Genomic DNA, 17,835 nt, shown 5'->3' with positions numbered 1-17,835 from the left:
AGGCCCCTTTCCTTCCTGCCAGATGGCGATCTGTATGCAGGCACATCGGTGGACTTCATGGGTACCAATGCCGCCATCTTCCGCACATCTGTCCAGGGTAATAACCAGCACTACCTGCGGACGGAGGCATATCAGGACCACTGGCTCAACGGTGAGCCACACAGGAAACGTGGCTACATGAGCTCATCGCAGCACATTCAGTACCTTGATGTGAAAACTGAAATGATTGGTGTTTCAGTGGCAGTCCTAGACTCAGTGTGAATGCTGCTTGTCTCCAGAACCAGAGTTTGTGGGCTCCTTTTCAATCCCGGACACCCACAGCGCAGACGATGACAAGGTTTACTTCTTCTTCAAGGAGACGGCTGTGGAGTCTGGCCAGTGGGACAAGCGTGTTTACAGCCGAGTGGCTCGGGTTTGCAAGGTGAACCACCTTGTGTATTGTACACCGACAGCATCTAAATACACTCTGCCATACACTGTCAATGTCCCAATGAAATAGTTGAAGATTCAAACAATGATAACTCGTGTTCTTGTGGCTGAACAGAATGATGTGGGTGGTAAGAGGAGCCTGATAAACCGCTGGAGCACCTTCCTGAAGGCCCGTCTGGTCTGCTCTGTCCCCGGGCCTGGAGGACTGGACACGCAGTTCAACGAGCTTGGTAACCACTCTGTTCTGCTACACATCTCTCACATCACGCTGGGAGTGGTTCCGTTTTTGCTCTGTCAGAAGGTGGTTTCAGATCATGTAAAGGAGCAATATAACTGTGAATCTCCTTGTTTTGTCGTAATACTTTTGAATGATTTTGCCAGCATTTGTTTCACTGAAGGAATATAGTGTTGCTTCTGTGTAGAACCTCAAATTTACAATTATTTGTAAAGTTTCTGATATGGTTTCCCTTCTGTGTCTTTCCAGAGGACATATTTGTTCTGGAGACTAAGGACCCACAGAATCCAATCATCTATGGTGTTTTCTCCACATCCAGGTACAGTACATTTAAATGATGAAGTGGTGACCAGGAGGAAAGTTGATGATTGCTAATGATTCAAAACCTAGAAATAGGAAAAAAGACAAATAGTGACACTTTTATGTGCAAATGTATAACTCATGACATGCCAGACACACCCTGAAAGACAACAGTATCTTGAAAGGATGTTCCCCTCTTCCTAAGAAAAACATTCAGTAGAGGACATGCACACTCCCGGCCAAAACTCCAGAGGCCTAGTGGTTATACAGGGGTCAAAGTTGAGAAGGCTTGGGTGGTTATATTATTGTAACAAGGACACTGGAAAAGGCTCACTTCCTGCCGTTCTTTCTCCTCTTTCTTGCCCCTCCTCCCCCTTCCACTCTCCCTTCTCCCCTCTGTCTTCCCTTTCACCCCCATTCACTCCCTTTCACCCCTCTCTACCCCTTATCCCTCTCCTCACCTCTCCTGTCCCCTCCTCCACCCCTAGCTCTGTATTTAGGGGCTCGGCTGTCTGTGTTTACTCCATGGCTTCCATCAGAGCAGCCTTTAATGGCCCCTTCGCCCACAAGGAGGGCCCTGACTACCGCTGGGTGGAGTACAAGGGGAGGATCCCCTATCCGCGACCTGGAACAGTACGTACTGCATCCACCTGTCAGGATGAGTGTTGACCTAACGAGATGGCCAGAGAGGAGGTCAGATAGATCAGTGGGAAAAGACACAGACGGAAAGAGAGAACGATAAAGTGCTTCAGAAAGACACATTGCAAGTCTGTATAATTGGGGTGCAAAAAAGTAATCAATAAAAAAAGCTGTCAAAATATCCCACAGGTAGTCATACAGAGCAAACAGACAGATGGGCAGGCAGGCAGGCAGGCAGGCAGGCAGGCAGGCTGGCAGGCAGGCTGGAAGACTGGAAGACAAGCAGCTCTGTGTGTGTTGATTAAAGCAAGCTGATAAAGCTGGTTGAATGTTGCCACTGGTATTTCTGAATGCATACAGGCTCTGAGATCTCCCGGGACGTTTTAGAAAACGTCAGTGAGACCCTGTGCTTCAGTGCTGTGTGTGTGCGCAGTGTTATTGTAGAGCCTCAGCAGGGGAATACTGCAGGCCGCCGAGTGGTCGCAGTGATGTGGTTGATTACAGCTGGGGTCAGACACGTCAGGGTTGAGGTACAATTAAGATGAAAACGAAACCATTTTCACATGGCTGCTGTGGTTTTAACCCCCGATCAGAGTCACTGCAAACACACCCTCTAATGGCTGCCACATTTTAGAGGAAACATACTCGGAAATGGCGGCCGTAAGAGTCTCAATAAACAATCGCGCTCTTTTTGTGTGTGTGGCTCTTTGTCAATCTATAGGGAGTTAAATCAGACATAATTGAGGATTACCTACAATAAACATTCTGAATGGGTCCTTGTCTCTCCCCCCCACCCCCTTCACCCCCCAGTGTCCCAGTGAGACGTATGACCCTCTCCACAAGTCCACGCGGGACTTCCCTGATGACGTGGTCAGCTTCGTGCGTGGCCACCAGCTCATGTGGGAGCCCATCCTGCCCATGGGCCGCCGGCCTGCCTTCACCAGGGTCAACCAGGCCCACACCCTGAGGAGGGTGGTGGTGGACCGGGTGGAGGCCGAGGACGGACAATACGATGTACTCCACCTCGGCACGGGTCAGTAGGACAGAACCAGGGTGGGGTGTGGAATGGAACAGAGGTGGTTTGGGGGGGGGGGGGGGGGGATTGTGCTCATGTTCAAAGTTCATTTTTCTTTGAAACTCTCCCTCATCTTGGAGAGGGAGGTGACGAAAGAGGCCACAGACATTTCGGGAAGTGGCTCTTGAAATCCAAGTCCAAGTTCCAGGGAGGTAACGGAACGCTGACCAACCAAATCCCTAGAATATGCAGATACACAAGGGTTCCCACGACAACCTTCCTTACCATCTCCCTGAGACTATCGTGACATTAGGAAACCTTCAAGTCTTATTGACTCAATGTGTGAGTGTGTGTGTGTGTCTGAACTCTGGCCTTTCTGAGTGAATCATTTAAAGACAGAAATTCAGCTCCATGCAAACAGACATGCCTGGGCTGTGTGTTGAGGACACATCCCAGTCAGAGAGCTGGGTCCGGGGTCAAGGGACCTGATTGTGAGGGCAACACAGAGGGTAGCAGCTGGTACCTCCACTATGCAGGGTGCCACATAAATCCTGGTCAAATCTACCCTTACACCGGACCTATTGATGGTTGGTTACCAGGAGACCTCCACAGAATGTCTTCAACAAACCACCTTCACTTTTACAATGTTGCTGTTGTCTCTTGCAGATGACGGTAAGGTGCTGAAGGTGGTGTCCATTCCTAAAGAGGACTTGGGAACCGACGAGATCATCCTCGAGGAACTCACAGTGTTCCAGGTGAGAAGCAGGACAGGATTAGTCACAGCTTGCCATTCCCAGACTCTGGCTTACCAGTCTCCAGGACAAATAAGGTCAAATGGTTGAGCTACAGGACACTTCTGAAGATGAGCATTCCTCCCAGTGTTTCTGAGGTCCATCTGTTGACCCACAGCTATGCGTCCCTCTGTCTGAGGCATCCACTGTTGTTTCCACGACAGCATTGCTTTACAAAAATAGACACGTGGAAGAAGAAAAAGAGATAGGGCACATATTTCCCAGGGCTCTCTCAATTCTGTAGGCCAACAGCCTCGGACAAGAGGAAGAGTGTGGAATGGCAACATGGCTTTGTACATTTGTTTATGTTTGGAATTAAAAGCGGAACTAACCCATTTTCGACCGTCCCTTGAAACAAAGTGAAGATTAGTATCAGTGTGCCAGGCTTTATCTACGTGTGTCAGCCTAACTCCATGCACCGCATAGCTGCAGTCTCACTTCCTAGCTACAATGAAGCGTAGTAGATTGATAAAACGGATTCAATCTTACCAGGGAATATTGTGTACAATAGGCGTAGTCATAGGAGTTTCCTGGGGTCACACAGTGACGATGCAGTATCACAGCTCCCTTTTCTACTCCAGATCTCTCGAAAGTGTATGTTCATCGTGGGAGAGAGAGAGAGAGCCTGGGGAGTCCTTGGCAGGCTCTTGGCCGGGGTTAATACTCAGATATGAGGGTAGTAATGTGTTTCCCTGTAGGGAGACCCAGAGGTCAAGCTGCAGTGACAGCACCCTCTCTGGGAGGGTGAGGGACTGAGAGAGAAGAGGCAGGCGTAGATAGAGGCTCTGTACACTTGGAAGGATGAGAGAGAGAGAGAGAGAGAGAGAGAGAGAGAGAGAGAGAGAGAGAGAGAGAGAGAGAGAGAGAGAGAGAGAGAGAGAGAGAGAGAGAGAGAGAGAGAGAGAGAGAGAGAGAGAGAGAGAGAGAGAGAGAGACAGAGAGAGAGAGAGACAGAGAGAGAGAGAGAGAGAGACAGAGAGAGAGAGAGACAGAGACAGAGACAGAGACAGAGAGAGAGAGAGAGAGAGAGAGAGAGAGGCTAGCAGGGAGACTGGCTGTAAGTAAAAGCCACAGGAAGGCCAGCAGCAGGCCGTGGCCCTCTCCAGAGGAGAGTGTATAGCTGGGCTGTGAGGAGACATATGATAGCTGGCTAATCGTCCGCAGCCGCCTAAGAGCCTTGTTGAATAGAACCAGTCATTTAGAGTGGTCAGGGACCATTGGTTCACAATGTCATAGTGCCGAAATGACTCAGTGAGCTGGAAAATGGTGTAACTCTCTCCTTTGGAGAGGCCTTTGGTTTCTCTTCACCAAAGCATGCCTACCCACAATGCCCACCTCATCTCCTATAGTCCATATTGTTTAGAATGCTCTTTGTGGCGTTCTGTCCATTAACTAGATTGATACTGTTCTTCTCCTACAGAGCCCTACCCCCATCCTAAGTATGAAGCTTTCTACCAAGCGGGTAAGTTTACATGCCCAACTGGCCACTACCTATGGGTGGTCTTCATCGGGTTAAACAGGTCACAAAGCAGTTAGGACTTTACCTCGACTGTAGGTATCTGGGCTGTGTAGATGATCTGATCTATGGCATGTGTGTCTGCAGCAACAGTTGTATGTGAGTGGCGATGGTGGGGTGGTTCAGCTGGCCTTGCAGCGATGTGAGCTGCATGGAAGGGACTGTGCTGACTGCTGTCTGGCCAGAGACCCCTACTGTGCCTGGGATGGGCAAACCTGCAGCAGATACTTCCACACAAACAAACGGTAGTTCCACCAAGCACTCTATACCGCAAACTGCATTTGGTTTTATTCCTGTAATACAATGCCGTTGTCTTATGCTGTTGAGTTTTTAAGGACTTTTTTTTCCAACTTGAATTTAACGCATGCAGTATGTTTTTTGTTCTGACTAAATCTTTAGGTCTTAAGGGATCTTTCAGGGGTGAAATCATTGTTTCCATTATCAAAAGATTTAATCCGTATCCTCCCTTTAATAGCGTTTGTGTCACAAAGTGCTTAACCATAACTCACCACTAAACCCCCTGAAGAGCCAGTGATATAGCACAGAGGCCTAGGAACTAGGGAGGCTCTGCAGTATGCAGACAAGACACCATGCCTGAGGAAAAACAGTCGTTGTCAAGTCGAGTGAGCTACAGGGTTTATCTAAAGCCAACCCCAGATTATACTGACGAGTGCATCAAGGCTGTCGGATAGTTCTGACCGCAGTGAGATCTTGAACCCTGCACTCTCTCTGGTGTCCCTCAGACGCGCTCGCAGACAGGATGTCAAGTACGGAGACCCATGGAGCCAGTGCCATGACATAGGAGATGGTCAGTATTATTGCACTGTCCTGTACTTACAGCCTGTTCAGATGTGCTTCTGTCAGCGACTGGCTCTGAACAGTCCCTGGAAGTGACTTAGCACCACATATAACTTATCTCCGACGTAGGAGAGCCTTAAATTTCACAAACTCGGTTTACACCTCCAGTGTCAAGTGAGAAACATGAGGGATTGTATTCCCGTTGGTGAAAGCGCTCTCTGGTGGCCAAGCTTGAACCCTACACCTTTCTCTGTAGGTTCCGAGTCTGTGGAGGTGAAGGTAATCTACGGGGTGGAGAGTAACTCCACCTTCCTGGAGTGTGTGGCCCACTCTCAGCAGACCTCCATGAGGTGGACGCTGCAGCAGCCCCAGGCCCAAACCAGCAAAGAGGTAAAAGAGGAACAACCTCCAAAAACGTCCCATATGAATGGATGAACACAGAATGATTGACACTTGGCTAGGTTAGTGTCGTGGAGAGGACTGCTTTAGTGTGCAATAAAGGGTGTGACTAGGTGTGTGTATGTCGTGGATGAGATGGTTTCTAGAATAAACCATCCCCCCTCTTTGTGTCCCAGCTGCTTCAGAGTGAGGAGCGTCTGGTGCGTCTGAAACGAGGCCTGTTAGTCCAGGGGCTCGAGCTGCAGGATGCTGGCCTGTACACCTGCGTGGGCCAGGAGCACTCCTACTCCAAGGTGTTGGCTCGATACAGTCTCCAGGTCATCCCCAGACACCACCTGACCAGCCCAGGCCCAGGGAGGGGCCCCGGAAGAGCTCTGGCAGACAGGCACGCCGAGGGACTCCGTTCCCAACTCCTTCAGAGGAACTACAAGGAGCTGCAGCTGGAGGGCGCCGCGGGGCTGAGCGTAGATGAGTACTGCGAGCAGCTGTGGTACAGGGAGAAGCGGAGACAGCAGAAGCTCCGCACGCTCAAGTGGAAGCAGTCGGTGGAGAGCCGCAAGGCCCGCGTACGAAGACACAACCCTCCCCGTGACAACCCTCCCTATGACAACCCTCCCTATGACAACCCATCTCAGTGATGCCTGAGATGGGAGGGCAGAGATACTTTGGGGAGGATGGTTATGTAGTCTTCAGTTCTAAGGAGTTAAGGGACAGAGACTTTGGGGTACAAACTATATGAATGGGATCGTATAGCCTTCAGTTCTAGGAAAAGTGGTTTAGGAAACTTTCTGTTGAAGAAAGGGGGTATGTATATTAGTGTTAGTTGGCTCTGCACATGGAATGGACCTTCAACAGATATGAAAAAAAAATATTGATAATATCAATTATGTAATGAGTTTTCATGTTACCCAATAGAGATCTATTTTTGATAGACCTTTCTCAATGCGTTTCTTAAACATAAGCTCTTGTGTGTGAAGGGGACAGTGAGGTTGTTCCTGTCTGAACTACATCCCCCACAGGTGGCAGTGAACTACAGGGCTCATACAGGATGTGTTACACCACCGTTATACAACCAAGGATGTCCCTGAAATATTTTACTTCCTCCTTGGCACAAAAACGTGTCTTAAGAGTGTTTCTCCTATGTGACAAAAAACCTGTGTAAGATTTGCAGCTCATGTTTGCATTTGTCATCACCAGACACTTCTGCTTGATCTAGCCATCAGGCTCACAAAGTATGTGTCGAGGGAGAAACTGTAATAAATAATGTTGAAATCATCCCGCAAATAACTTCTTGTGAGACAATTTGATATGCCCAATTATTTGTGAATCTCTGTCAAGATTCATAAATATTTAAATAATGTGATCTTTACCATTTTCATTCCATATTAGTAATACTTCAGCTGATCTTTTGCTTAACAGTTTGATCAAATTCACGTCATTGTCTGTACAGAGGCGATCACCCAAATCTGTTTTGAAAGGCATGTAAAGGCATGTAATGTAACTAATCTAGCAGCACCATCTAGTGTTACTTTCAGTGTACAGCAGTATTTTTTACTACATTTATGTATCCCATTCAGTTGGCCCAGTTGGTACCTATTTATGCTTAATCATAGTTCACTACATAAAATACATAATGTTAGAATGTCTTGAGTGATATTCAGTGAAATGGACTGGACCATCCAACTGTGTGAAACCTACTAATATTGATGATGCTGTCAATTAGTATTAGTCTTGGTGCAAGACATTGGAATCAATCAGTGCTCACATCATACCTTGGGCAATGATGGTGTTCTGAGATTTGAGGTTGGGATTTGCTTTATTTATGTTTCTGAGGCTCACATCAACCAGGGGAAAATCTGAACTTCAGCATTCATTCAGCATTCAGCATTCATTCTTAAATAGTTCTTTTTTTCTTAATAAATTTTATGTTGACCAATACCCCAGTACATCATTATAAAGTTGTGACTTATGTGCCTTCATTTTTCTCAAGGTTCAAGGTCCAACATACCTGAGACAGCCTCCTTGAGCCTCTAGATGGAGACATTGTCACAGTTAAGGAAGGTAAAGTAGTTACAGTGTCTATAAAGTCAATAACATAAAATGTTTGGAGCGTGTAGGGAAGCCTTTTCACTATTGTGTGGGAATGACATAATGTCCCACCTTTAATTTACATATGCTTGTGTCTGATGTAGTGGACACACAGGCACACACACCCACACACACACACTTTGTTCTAGGCAGGAACTTTAGCGCTGGACGGTGTCTCGGGAGGGCTCCATAGCAGATGGGGGGAGATGGAACTCCGTGGTAGTGGATAAAGAGACATGACAGGCCGTCGGGTGCTAATGCACGAGAACATCTGGCCGACGCTCTCCCTGTCAGTCCTCGCCCGCTGGCTGAGCTCTCTAGCCCCGGGCCACTTGCCGTTCGCACAGGGGACACTGAGCTGCGGCTGGGCCAAGGAGACACGAGGCCAGCCACCAATACATTGGCAATTAGAAGTTGGAGTGACTAATCACCCCTTTATTGCTAAAGAGCGTCCAAATCAACCTCCCATGACGATAGATGTGTTACCTGGATGGATATTGTGTTGTACGGTTTATGTTATGTTCAATCTCGCTGATTAGTTCGCGAAGCTGGCGGAAAATAATAACTATGAAAAATAAAACCCATTGTGACCAATACTTTCACATTGATGAAACGCCTTTTAAGTTGAAAAACTTGAATAAACCCACATATAGGCTACCTTGTCACTTGCAATCTGCAGTTTGTTCCTTAAATGAGGATTTAAAAAGGCTTGAACGTTTTGTATTGCCTATTATTCATGTAGTCCTCGACATCTTGCAACAGGAACTATGCAGCTGCCTAGTCCATGCACTTCTCAAAGCCAGTAGGGCCTATTACCACATTGTTAGTCAACTGGTATGTGTTGACGCTAATTGACAGCATAATCAACAAAGACTAATCACAAATGATTACCGAGAGGAGTTTGCGGGACATTGGCATTGACTACTAAACTACTGACATGACGGTGAGCAAACCGTTAAAACAATTTATGCGCGCCAGGCTGGAGATGCACAGCACTGCGCTAATAGACCGTCGTAGTTTATTTTAGCTTGCCTCGCGCCTTAAAGGAAGAGAACCACTTCGGGTTTAATTACAGGCTTTAGCAAGAAGCAATTTCACCGTGATTGAGGAGAGGAAAAAAAGATCACCTCTTTATAGTCTCTAAATTGCATCTTATTTGTGCGTCCTTAAACTACAACAAAAGACACGTTGACAATAGCGCCGCATGTTTCCTCCGAGTGCGCAGTGACCAATTACCAGCGTCCATATCTGGGTTGCATTAAATACGGTACCTAAGACTGACAAAGCCTGACGGAAAAGTTTTCAAGTTTCCTTGCAAAGACTTACTTCCCACGCATCTTGTGTTGTTGAGATGTTCTTTTTTAAAACCGAATGTCAGGTCTTGGACGGATGTCAGAGCGGATTGGTGACACATTTTCATTCTCTCTCGACATTTGATTGAATACAAGTAGCCTGGTTCCCACAGTATCAGTGGGATGCTCTGCACATTTCAGATCTCCACAGGGGATGGGGTTTAGGACAGTGTGAGGTAGAAGGTGGAGTACATGAGTGAGGGCTTGTTTCTGGGAGGGGTCAACCCGTCTTATCTGCGAGAGGCCTATATCAGGGGCATGGGCTCTCCTCCTGTCCAATTATCATAATCACATGATCCCTTCACCTGGGAGGCCCACAGAGAGCAGAGCCACGGTACAAGCTCATTCCAATCCCAAATCATTCTCTATTGTGTGAATGATAGCAGGCACCGAGAGTTGGCAGGGGAGAGAGATGTCTGGGGTAATTGCCTTGTGAGGATGAGTTTTGCATCTCGCTGACCCCTCCCCTTCATAGGTGTGCAGCAGCAGATACCTGTGCAATCAGACTCCATACTGAGAGCCATTGTCTCATAATCACTCCCATTCACACGGCTCAGGTTTGCCTCCTCTCTCTCCTCCTCCTCTCATTGTCATTATCCTCTTCGCTCTATCCATCCATCTAACCGTCCCTCACTCCCACCGCTCCCCTCATGGAAGTTGAACTTGTGTTGTTCTTCTTTCTTCTTTACCTCTCATCAACTACTTTTCTCCTTGTCGGATCTGTCTCTCCATTGTGTTCCCCTACAGTCATTCTTTCAGGTCATTCAGTGAGTCCCGGCTGGTGTAGGATTGTTACATCCATCCAGGTGATGAATAGAGATTGCAGTGGGTGAAGCTGAAGAGGAGTATGAATATGAAGCGCAAACTGTTGAAGTGGCTGCTCCCACAGCAGTATGGTGCTTAGCATGGTCTTCATCGTCTGTGTAAAGAATATCTGCCTGCCTGCCTGCCTGCCTGCCTGCCTGCCTGCCTGCCTGCCTGCCTGCCTGCCTGCCTGCCTGCCTGCCTGCCTGCCTGCCTGCCTGCCTGCCTGCCTGCCTGCCTGCCTGCCTGCCTGCCTGCCTGCCTGCCTGCCTGCCTGCCTGCCTGCCTGTCTGCCTGTCTGTCTGTCTGCCTGTCTGCTTTTCTATCTGTCTATCTGTCTATCTGTCTGTCTACCCATCTTCCTCTCACTCTATTTTTCCTTCCTCTGTTAGGAGGAGATAGGTAGTGGTTGTTGTTAATGGCGTGCACTGCTTTAATTGGTCCATAAACGGTGCAAAGCGGCCTCTGACTGTGTGCTTAATGAACAGGTACGACTCCATGATTATGGCAATCTAACCCCCCCTCCTGCCCCGTAGCAAACCCCCCCCCCCCCAAACAGGCACACTTACTCCCCCACCGACTCTATGCTGCCTCCCACACATGCTTTAACCCTCAACACACACACACAAACACACACACATACACACACACACACACACAAACACACTGACACACACTTCCGTCTTGTCCTTGGACCCAAGCGTAGACAAAAGCAATTTAAGAGGCTCCTGTGCTCAGCTGGAGGCCAGGGAAATTAAAGCGACGGCACTGAGGAAGACAGAGATGAACCCAGCAAGGGACAACAAAGGACCACCAGAAGAAGAACACGATGTGAAGCAAACGTGTCTTTCCCTCTGCACACTGGGAGTCCCATGTGCCGTGTGAGACGGATGTAGAATCAAGACCACTGAGAGAAGCAGACGACAGGCTAATACAAGCTAATAGATTGGAAAGCTGGCCGCAAACCACAACACTGAAACTTCCTCGTCCTAGTTTTTGAATGTTCTTCGGGGTCCTTCTGTTAGATCTCTGCTGCCTGTCATTCAGCCTCTATCTCTCCTCCGTCTCGCTCTGATTTGCTGCCCCTCCACCACTCTTCCTCTCCTCTCTCTCTCCATCTGTTTGCTCTTGTCTATCCTGAGGCAGGGAGTCAGGAGTTTCGTCTTTTAACACTGTTAACGCTGATACGAGCTGACAGCGACTGCACACACATGAACACACACACACACATTCATATTATGAACTGTCTTTTAAGGTTAGTTAAAAAGAACAGTTACTTTCAGTTACTTTGAATGACCCATATATGTCCCAAAATCCTCTGAATGAGTTGAGGTTCCTGACTCTTGATGGCCATTTCGAGATGTACAGCACATGATGTGGCATGGGCAGGGCTCAGGTCGGGGTACAGCCTTGTGAAGGAACACGATAAGGTAATAATGGTCACAAGGAAAAGGAAAAACAAGTGTGAGAACACTGAGGCGAGTCACAAAAGAAAAAGCAGGCAGAGAAAAGAAAGAGCAGACCCCTCTGAGCCACAGGACTGCCTGGCTGCACGGCAGACCCTGCTAAATGTTGTAAACATATTGGGCCATATTGTTCAAACATGTGCCAGTACCTGGATAATGCACCCAGTTACACAAGCAGGCCTCTGGCCCCTGTGGCCTGCAGTGAGATGTGGGGATGGGGTGGGACCGGGCCTGGTGTTGGGGTAGCCCTGCCAGATGCCCTCCTCCAATTAGCCAGGAACCCTCAGAGGAGCGTCGGGCGTCAGGCGTTCGCCTGTCCCGGAGGACGCAATCAGGGTGTCCCTCTGTCTGTGGAAGGGGGACTGGTGAGGGGTGTCGGTCTGGTCTGGTCTGCATGAGCCTGGTGCTGACACAGAGATGCAGTGGAGCTAATTCATTAAACCAGGCTTCAAATATAAACAGCCATTCATTTCAGTCTCTGACCCAAGGCATCTGGACAATGTGAAGCGTCTGAATATAGCTGCCATACTTGTATGTGCTTGTGTGTGTGCATGTAGGTGTGTGTGGGTGTGTATGTATGAGAGAAAGAGAGGGAGGGAGAGAGATAGCGAGAGAGAAGGAGTGAGAGCGAGAGAGAGAAAGAGAGAGAAAGAGAGAGAGAAGGGGGGGGGAGAGAGAGAGACGGATGGATGTTTGTGTGTTTGAGGTCTCAGTGAGACTCTTGGCTGAGGCAGGTACACTGAGGATAAGCAGATGTTGTCACCAAGTGGGACACGGTTCACTAAGAAGCTGAAATTGACCCCACATAAAACCCACCTCTTTAGGGAAAGAAGCCATTGTTGTAAGTCCATAGTAAACAAATGAGATACAGTATACTATTTATTCCCCATTTATTTACAACATTTATTGAAAAAGAAGTCAACACATTTTATGATACTCCACTTCACCAGGGGTTAGTGTCAGGGACCAAACTATATAAATTAAATTGCTCTGGACGGTTTGTTAATGGTTAATCATTTTTCAATAGTGCAGTAGGATCAGTGTCCGGTATAACAATGCCAATGAATATATAGGAATATTTCGCTGTAAGAGTATACTTTCCTGAGGTACTGAAATGAAGCATGCATTGTTTTTTCTGTATTTATCTCACACATTCATATCCCCCACACATACACACACAGCCCCCTCCGCCCCTCACCAACCCACACCCCCTCACTTCTCCACACAGCAATAGGCAGCTTCCTGCTGTGTGCAATTGTCCACAAGGATCTTCCTTCCTCAAGCAAGTATCTCCATGTCTCTTAAGGAAAAACAAGTTTTGAGCCTACACCCTATGCTTCGGAGGTGAACTGAGAGAGAGAAAGGGGAAATGAAATGCCTACAGGTAGGAGAGAGTCTGAACACAGCTGGAAAACTGCAAATGTTCATGCTGTAACTGGTACAGAGCTCACATCTCATACCAGACACTGCCAAGAGAGAACCAGTGAAACTCATTTACATTTAGTCATTTAGCAGACACTCTTAAACAGAGCAATTTACAGAAAGTACAGGGACATTCCCCCAAGGCAAGTAGGGTGAAGTGCCTTGCCCAAAGACAATACATTTTGTACAGCTGGGAATCAAACCGGCAACCTTCTGATCGGCATTCCCTCACCGCTCAGCCATCTGACCCCCTACTCTCAGCAAAGGTCAAATAAACCAAGTGAATCTTGTCACGGTAACAATTCTGTCATTTAGTTTCCATTCAGTTCCAACTGAGTGGGGTGTAGGTCTGTAGTGTGCCCAGTAGATGTCAGTCCACACTCCAGAGGACATGTTAACCAACAGTCACCCTTTAGTGACACGTTTATAGTGTCTCTCAGTTGACACCCATAATTCTAACATAGGCACAGAATGTGGCATGGAGGTTTTGTGACACACGCACACACACCCACCCACACACATACACACACGACACACACATGCACGCGCACACACACACACACACACACACACACACACACACACACACACACACACACACAAACAGGTATCTGTGTCTTACCACTAATTGTGTCTGGCCAAACTTGGTTGTGATAGCCCTGGTTAGAAGAGAGTGGTAGGGGCTAGGCCAGCCCTTGTGGTCATCTCTTAAACAGAGGTTAGACTAAGGCCTGTCATTTACTCTATCCTACCATCATCCTTTTTGTCCTCAGACAAGCCTTGCTTGTCTGTCTCTATCACGGACCTGGCATTCCGATGGAGAGTAAGGAACAACAAAGTCCCAAAGCAGAGGACAGTACCAGCAATTAATGGTTATGGTCAGCAACCTCAGAAAGAGTGTTTATCTTGTGGGATTTGTCCCAGACACTCTGATCTAGCCTCCTCCCATGTCCTTTCTGTGTTGTGTCTCCACTTTGTCCTTTTCTTGTCCCCATTATTACCTTCAGACTGGGGCTGGGACGCTTGTTGGTAACTCATCCAAATCGACAGCTCTTTGAAATGAACAGGTCTGTCTAAATAGAAGAACAAAGATCTCCCGTGGAGTTTCTTTTTTTGTTCCTTTCTCTAAATGCCCCCTCTCTGAATCCAGCCACATCTGTCTGAATTATGCCTCTTATCACTTAGATGTTTACTCAGCCCCAAGTACTGTGACACAAGAGCCTCTGACTGAGTCACTGTGCTGAACCTCTGTTCTCCCTGTTGGCTTGAATTAGCCTCCTGGCTGCTTTATTAGCTGCAGCAGTGGAACCAGAGAGGTCTGTCTGCTTGGAAGGGGGGGCAATGGGGGTGGGTGGGGGCTGGGGGGGGGGAGACCGCTAAGTGCCGTGTGTCTGATCTCTGATGGGGGTCAGGAGGTCGCGTCTGAGCCTCACCCTGATGGCTTCTGACACCGCAAACCCAGGACCAAACCACACACACACACATTGCTTATATGTGGGCGCAAAGTGAAGGATGAAAGCTCAAAGCGATACCTCCCCCTGGTTGTCCCCTCCTCCCTCCCTGCCTCCCTCCCTCTCGACATCCCCAGTCTGTCTCCTGTGTGTTTATCTTCTCATCAGGCCCCTTTATTGGTAAATAAGGGTGGTCCACCCTGCTGGTCTCTGGCCCCTCTCTCTCTCTCTCTCTCTCTCTCTCTCTCTCTCTCTCTCTCTCTCCCTCCCTCTCTCTCTCTCTCTCTCCCTCCCTCTCTCTCTCTCTTTCTCTCTCTCTCTCTCTCTCTCTCTCTCTCTCTCTCTCTCTCTCTCTCTCTCCCTCCCTCTCTCTCTCTCTCTCTCTCTCTCTCTCTCTCTCTCTCTCTCTCTCTCTCTCTCTCTCTCTCTCTTGTCTCTTCTTACTGTTTTCTCTTCCACTCCCTCTTTTTTTCTTTCATTTTGTATCCTATCCTTCGTCTCTCCTCTCCCACCTCTCCCTTCCTCCATCTCTGTGGAGTCTAACTGCTGCTGATGTGCCTGTGTAACTATAGCAGCTAGTGTTTAGGCTATTAGAGTAGTCTATTTACAATCTGGAGTTTCCTATTGATTATGTCTGCCTTCTTCTCTGTTTACCCAGGAAATAAAGAACACATGTCTCAGACTCTCTCGCTCCATCCTGCCATCCTCTTTTCTCTTTATCCCCCTTTACTCACTACTCATTACTCTCTCTCTCTCTCTCTCTCTCTCTCTCTCTCTCTCTCTCTCTCTCTCTCTCTCTCTCTCTCTCTCTCTCTCTCTGTTCCTTCTCAACATGTTTTTCTGTCTGTGTCTGTGCACAGTATTTTTGAATGTGAGGTGCTTGGCTGCATCATGGCCCATTATGACTATTCAATCTAGTCAGGATATACAATACCAAACAACACCAAGAGTTTATGTGAGAAATGCCTGACGAACAGCTTATGGAAGTCAGTTAGATGTCACTCTACATATCAGTGAAGTTCAAGTTATTGGGTTTCTGTCCAGACCATCTACACAGGAGAAATAGCAACAGCTCCATAAATTTGACCAACAATCACACAAACTGTCCTTTGTCTACCTTTGACGCAATAGTCCACTCCTCCAACAAAAGTCTTACCACAATCTGCCAAAAAGGGGCAGTAGAGACCTCATAAAGAGCTCCACTATTCTGAGTGGCAAACCAGATCCATCGCACTCTATACCACACACAATCGCTCTGGAAGCAAATCAACCTGTCTCCTTAGCACTCTCCAGACTGCTGCAAGTGTTACATGTGTACGTGTATCTGTGCCTGTGTGCGAGTATGTGTGCGTCTGTGTGTGTGCGTGTTTGGTGGTGTGTGTGTGTGTGATTGGAGCAAAAGGCCTGTGAAGAGAATGCTTCTGTGAAGCATCTCTCAACAGTGCTGCTTACAGAGTTCCAGATTTGATACACAAGCAATTGATGGACACACACAAACTGTGTGTGAGTGTGTGTGTATGTGTGTGTGTGTGTCCATTGTGTGTGTACTGCATATGTACAGACCCTCTCTCAGCCACAGAGAGCAGATGACCTGCCAAATTATAGTCTAATCAAAATATATGTCCATGTAAAGGAGTACCAGTAATGACCTTGCTAAGTATAGGAGGCCCTCTCCACGCTTGGTTTTACGATCTTGTGAGTGTGTTAAAATATGTGTCCTGCGTGAGTTTGCATGAGTCTGTGAGAGTGTGTGTGTGTGTAAGTTGGTGTGTAACTTGTCACAGTTTGCCTCTTGGACTTTGACACGTCTTTCTCTACGAATCTTTTCTTAAAATTTCACTTTCACCGAACGGCAACAGATACGGAAGGTGTGATGGTGGTTACAGTTTACAGACTGTGAAAAATGATGGGGGGAGAGAGGATCTCACACACTTATGTGTCTTAGCCTCCCCTATGTCACCCCTGCCTCCCCCATCTCTTCCCAGGCCTACCCTGCCTGCTCCATGTTTCCCATGCCTCCCCTGTCCCGCCCTTGCCTCCCCTGTGCCTGCTCTGCCTCCCTTGCTTCCCCCATATCTCTTGTCGCCTTCCTCCACCCGTGACTGTCACCCTCCTGGCCTCCTTGCAGGGACTAGTGGCCCCTGCTAGTCTGTGCAGCCTGGCTGGCCTGGTCAGCCTGCTGGCTGAAGCTGTGGTCAGGGGGAGGCAGAACTAGAGCTGACCCAGTGAGGCGCCTCTCGTCTGGACCAATGCAGGGCTCCACTACTCCTGCACGACCAATAAACACTGGACACCAGTTCCCAGACTGGACATGATGAAGACAAGAGTTGGGAGAAAGAGAAGGAGTAAGAAAGAGAGAAATGCAGAGAAAGAGAGAAACCACAGTGCTGCCTGGCATCTGCTCACACGCAGCTGGAAATGGGCCGAAGGAAACCATCGCCACACACACACACACACGTTTACACACCCACACACAAACCATCTATTCATTCCATAAACGCCATTACTCATCTGTACCCCTATTTATCTGTCTTTCTCTACATCTAGTCCGCTATGTCAACTTACATGTTGATTTTGTCTAGTATTTCAAGAGTAACTTAAAAAAATCACTTTATTGACGTGTCAACTTCACACTTGACATTTGATTCCGCAGTGTTTTATTTGGCCTGGTGTGACATAAATGTGATGTGTTGGGTTGCCAGCAACATTGACCCTCTAACACAAAGCTAAGCGCAGTCTTTGGTTACATCATCCCACAACCACCTCAGTTCCACCTTGACTCTCTCAGACTTGTTTCTCCACAGGAGGTCCTACTGTACTAGAGTCACCGATCAAACTCAATTCTCTCCGTCTGGATGATAATCTGATTTTTTTTTTCTCTCCTCAATCCATCACTCAACCATCAATTAGTAAAACCATCAGCCTCATAACTAATCATATGCATTCCTGATGTTTCATCTGTTTTTGTACATTATGAATTAATCTAAATTAGTTAATAGCAATTAATTAATTCCCTTAGAATTTTACTTTTGATCACTGATGCTCGTACATTTATGAATTCATGCAGATCGAATGCTATTCATTTACTCCGTTAAAACTCTTCTCTCTGAAATATATATTTGGGGATAAA

The 17,835-nt window shown here is 47.6% G+C and overlaps 1 protein-coding gene across 2 annotated transcripts in view; it reads left to right on the top strand.

The window, feature by feature from the left end:
* Nucleotides 1–8,060, top strand: part of LOC146234056 (semaphorin-3D) — a 31,704-nt gene extending 23,644 nt beyond the window's left edge. For both annotated transcript variants that reach the window (XM_084688711.1, XM_084688712.1), the window contains 12 exons: nucleotides 23–151; nucleotides 279–421; nucleotides 545–659; nucleotides 914–983; nucleotides 1,453–1,597; nucleotides 2,414–2,636; nucleotides 3,285–3,373; nucleotides 4,830–4,871; nucleotides 5,013–5,170; nucleotides 5,669–5,733; nucleotides 5,980–6,113; nucleotides 6,299–8,060. In XM_084688711.1, the coding sequence (XP_084544837.1) occupies nucleotides 23–151; nucleotides 279–421; nucleotides 545–659; nucleotides 914–983; nucleotides 1,453–1,597; nucleotides 2,414–2,636; nucleotides 3,285–3,373; nucleotides 4,830–4,871; nucleotides 5,013–5,170; nucleotides 5,669–5,733; nucleotides 5,980–6,113; nucleotides 6,299–6,760 (1,775 nt within the window). In that variant the 3' untranslated portion in view covers nucleotides 6,761–8,060. The remainder of the gene's footprint in view (nucleotides 1–22; nucleotides 152–278; nucleotides 422–544; nucleotides 660–913; nucleotides 984–1,452; nucleotides 1,598–2,413; nucleotides 2,637–3,284; nucleotides 3,374–4,829; nucleotides 4,872–5,012; nucleotides 5,171–5,668; nucleotides 5,734–5,979; nucleotides 6,114–6,298) is intronic.
* Nucleotides 8,061–17,835: the final 9,775 nt, after the last annotated feature.

This window comes from Hypomesus nipponensis, chromosome 23 (genome assembly GCF_054491055.1).
Source record: "Hypomesus nipponensis isolate SF chromosome 23, ASM5449105v1, whole genome shotgun sequence".
Lineage (NCBI taxonomy): Eukaryota > Metazoa > Chordata > Actinopteri > Osmeriformes > Osmeridae > Hypomesus > Hypomesus nipponensis.
This window is presented reverse-complemented; position numbering and strand designations above follow the sequence as displayed.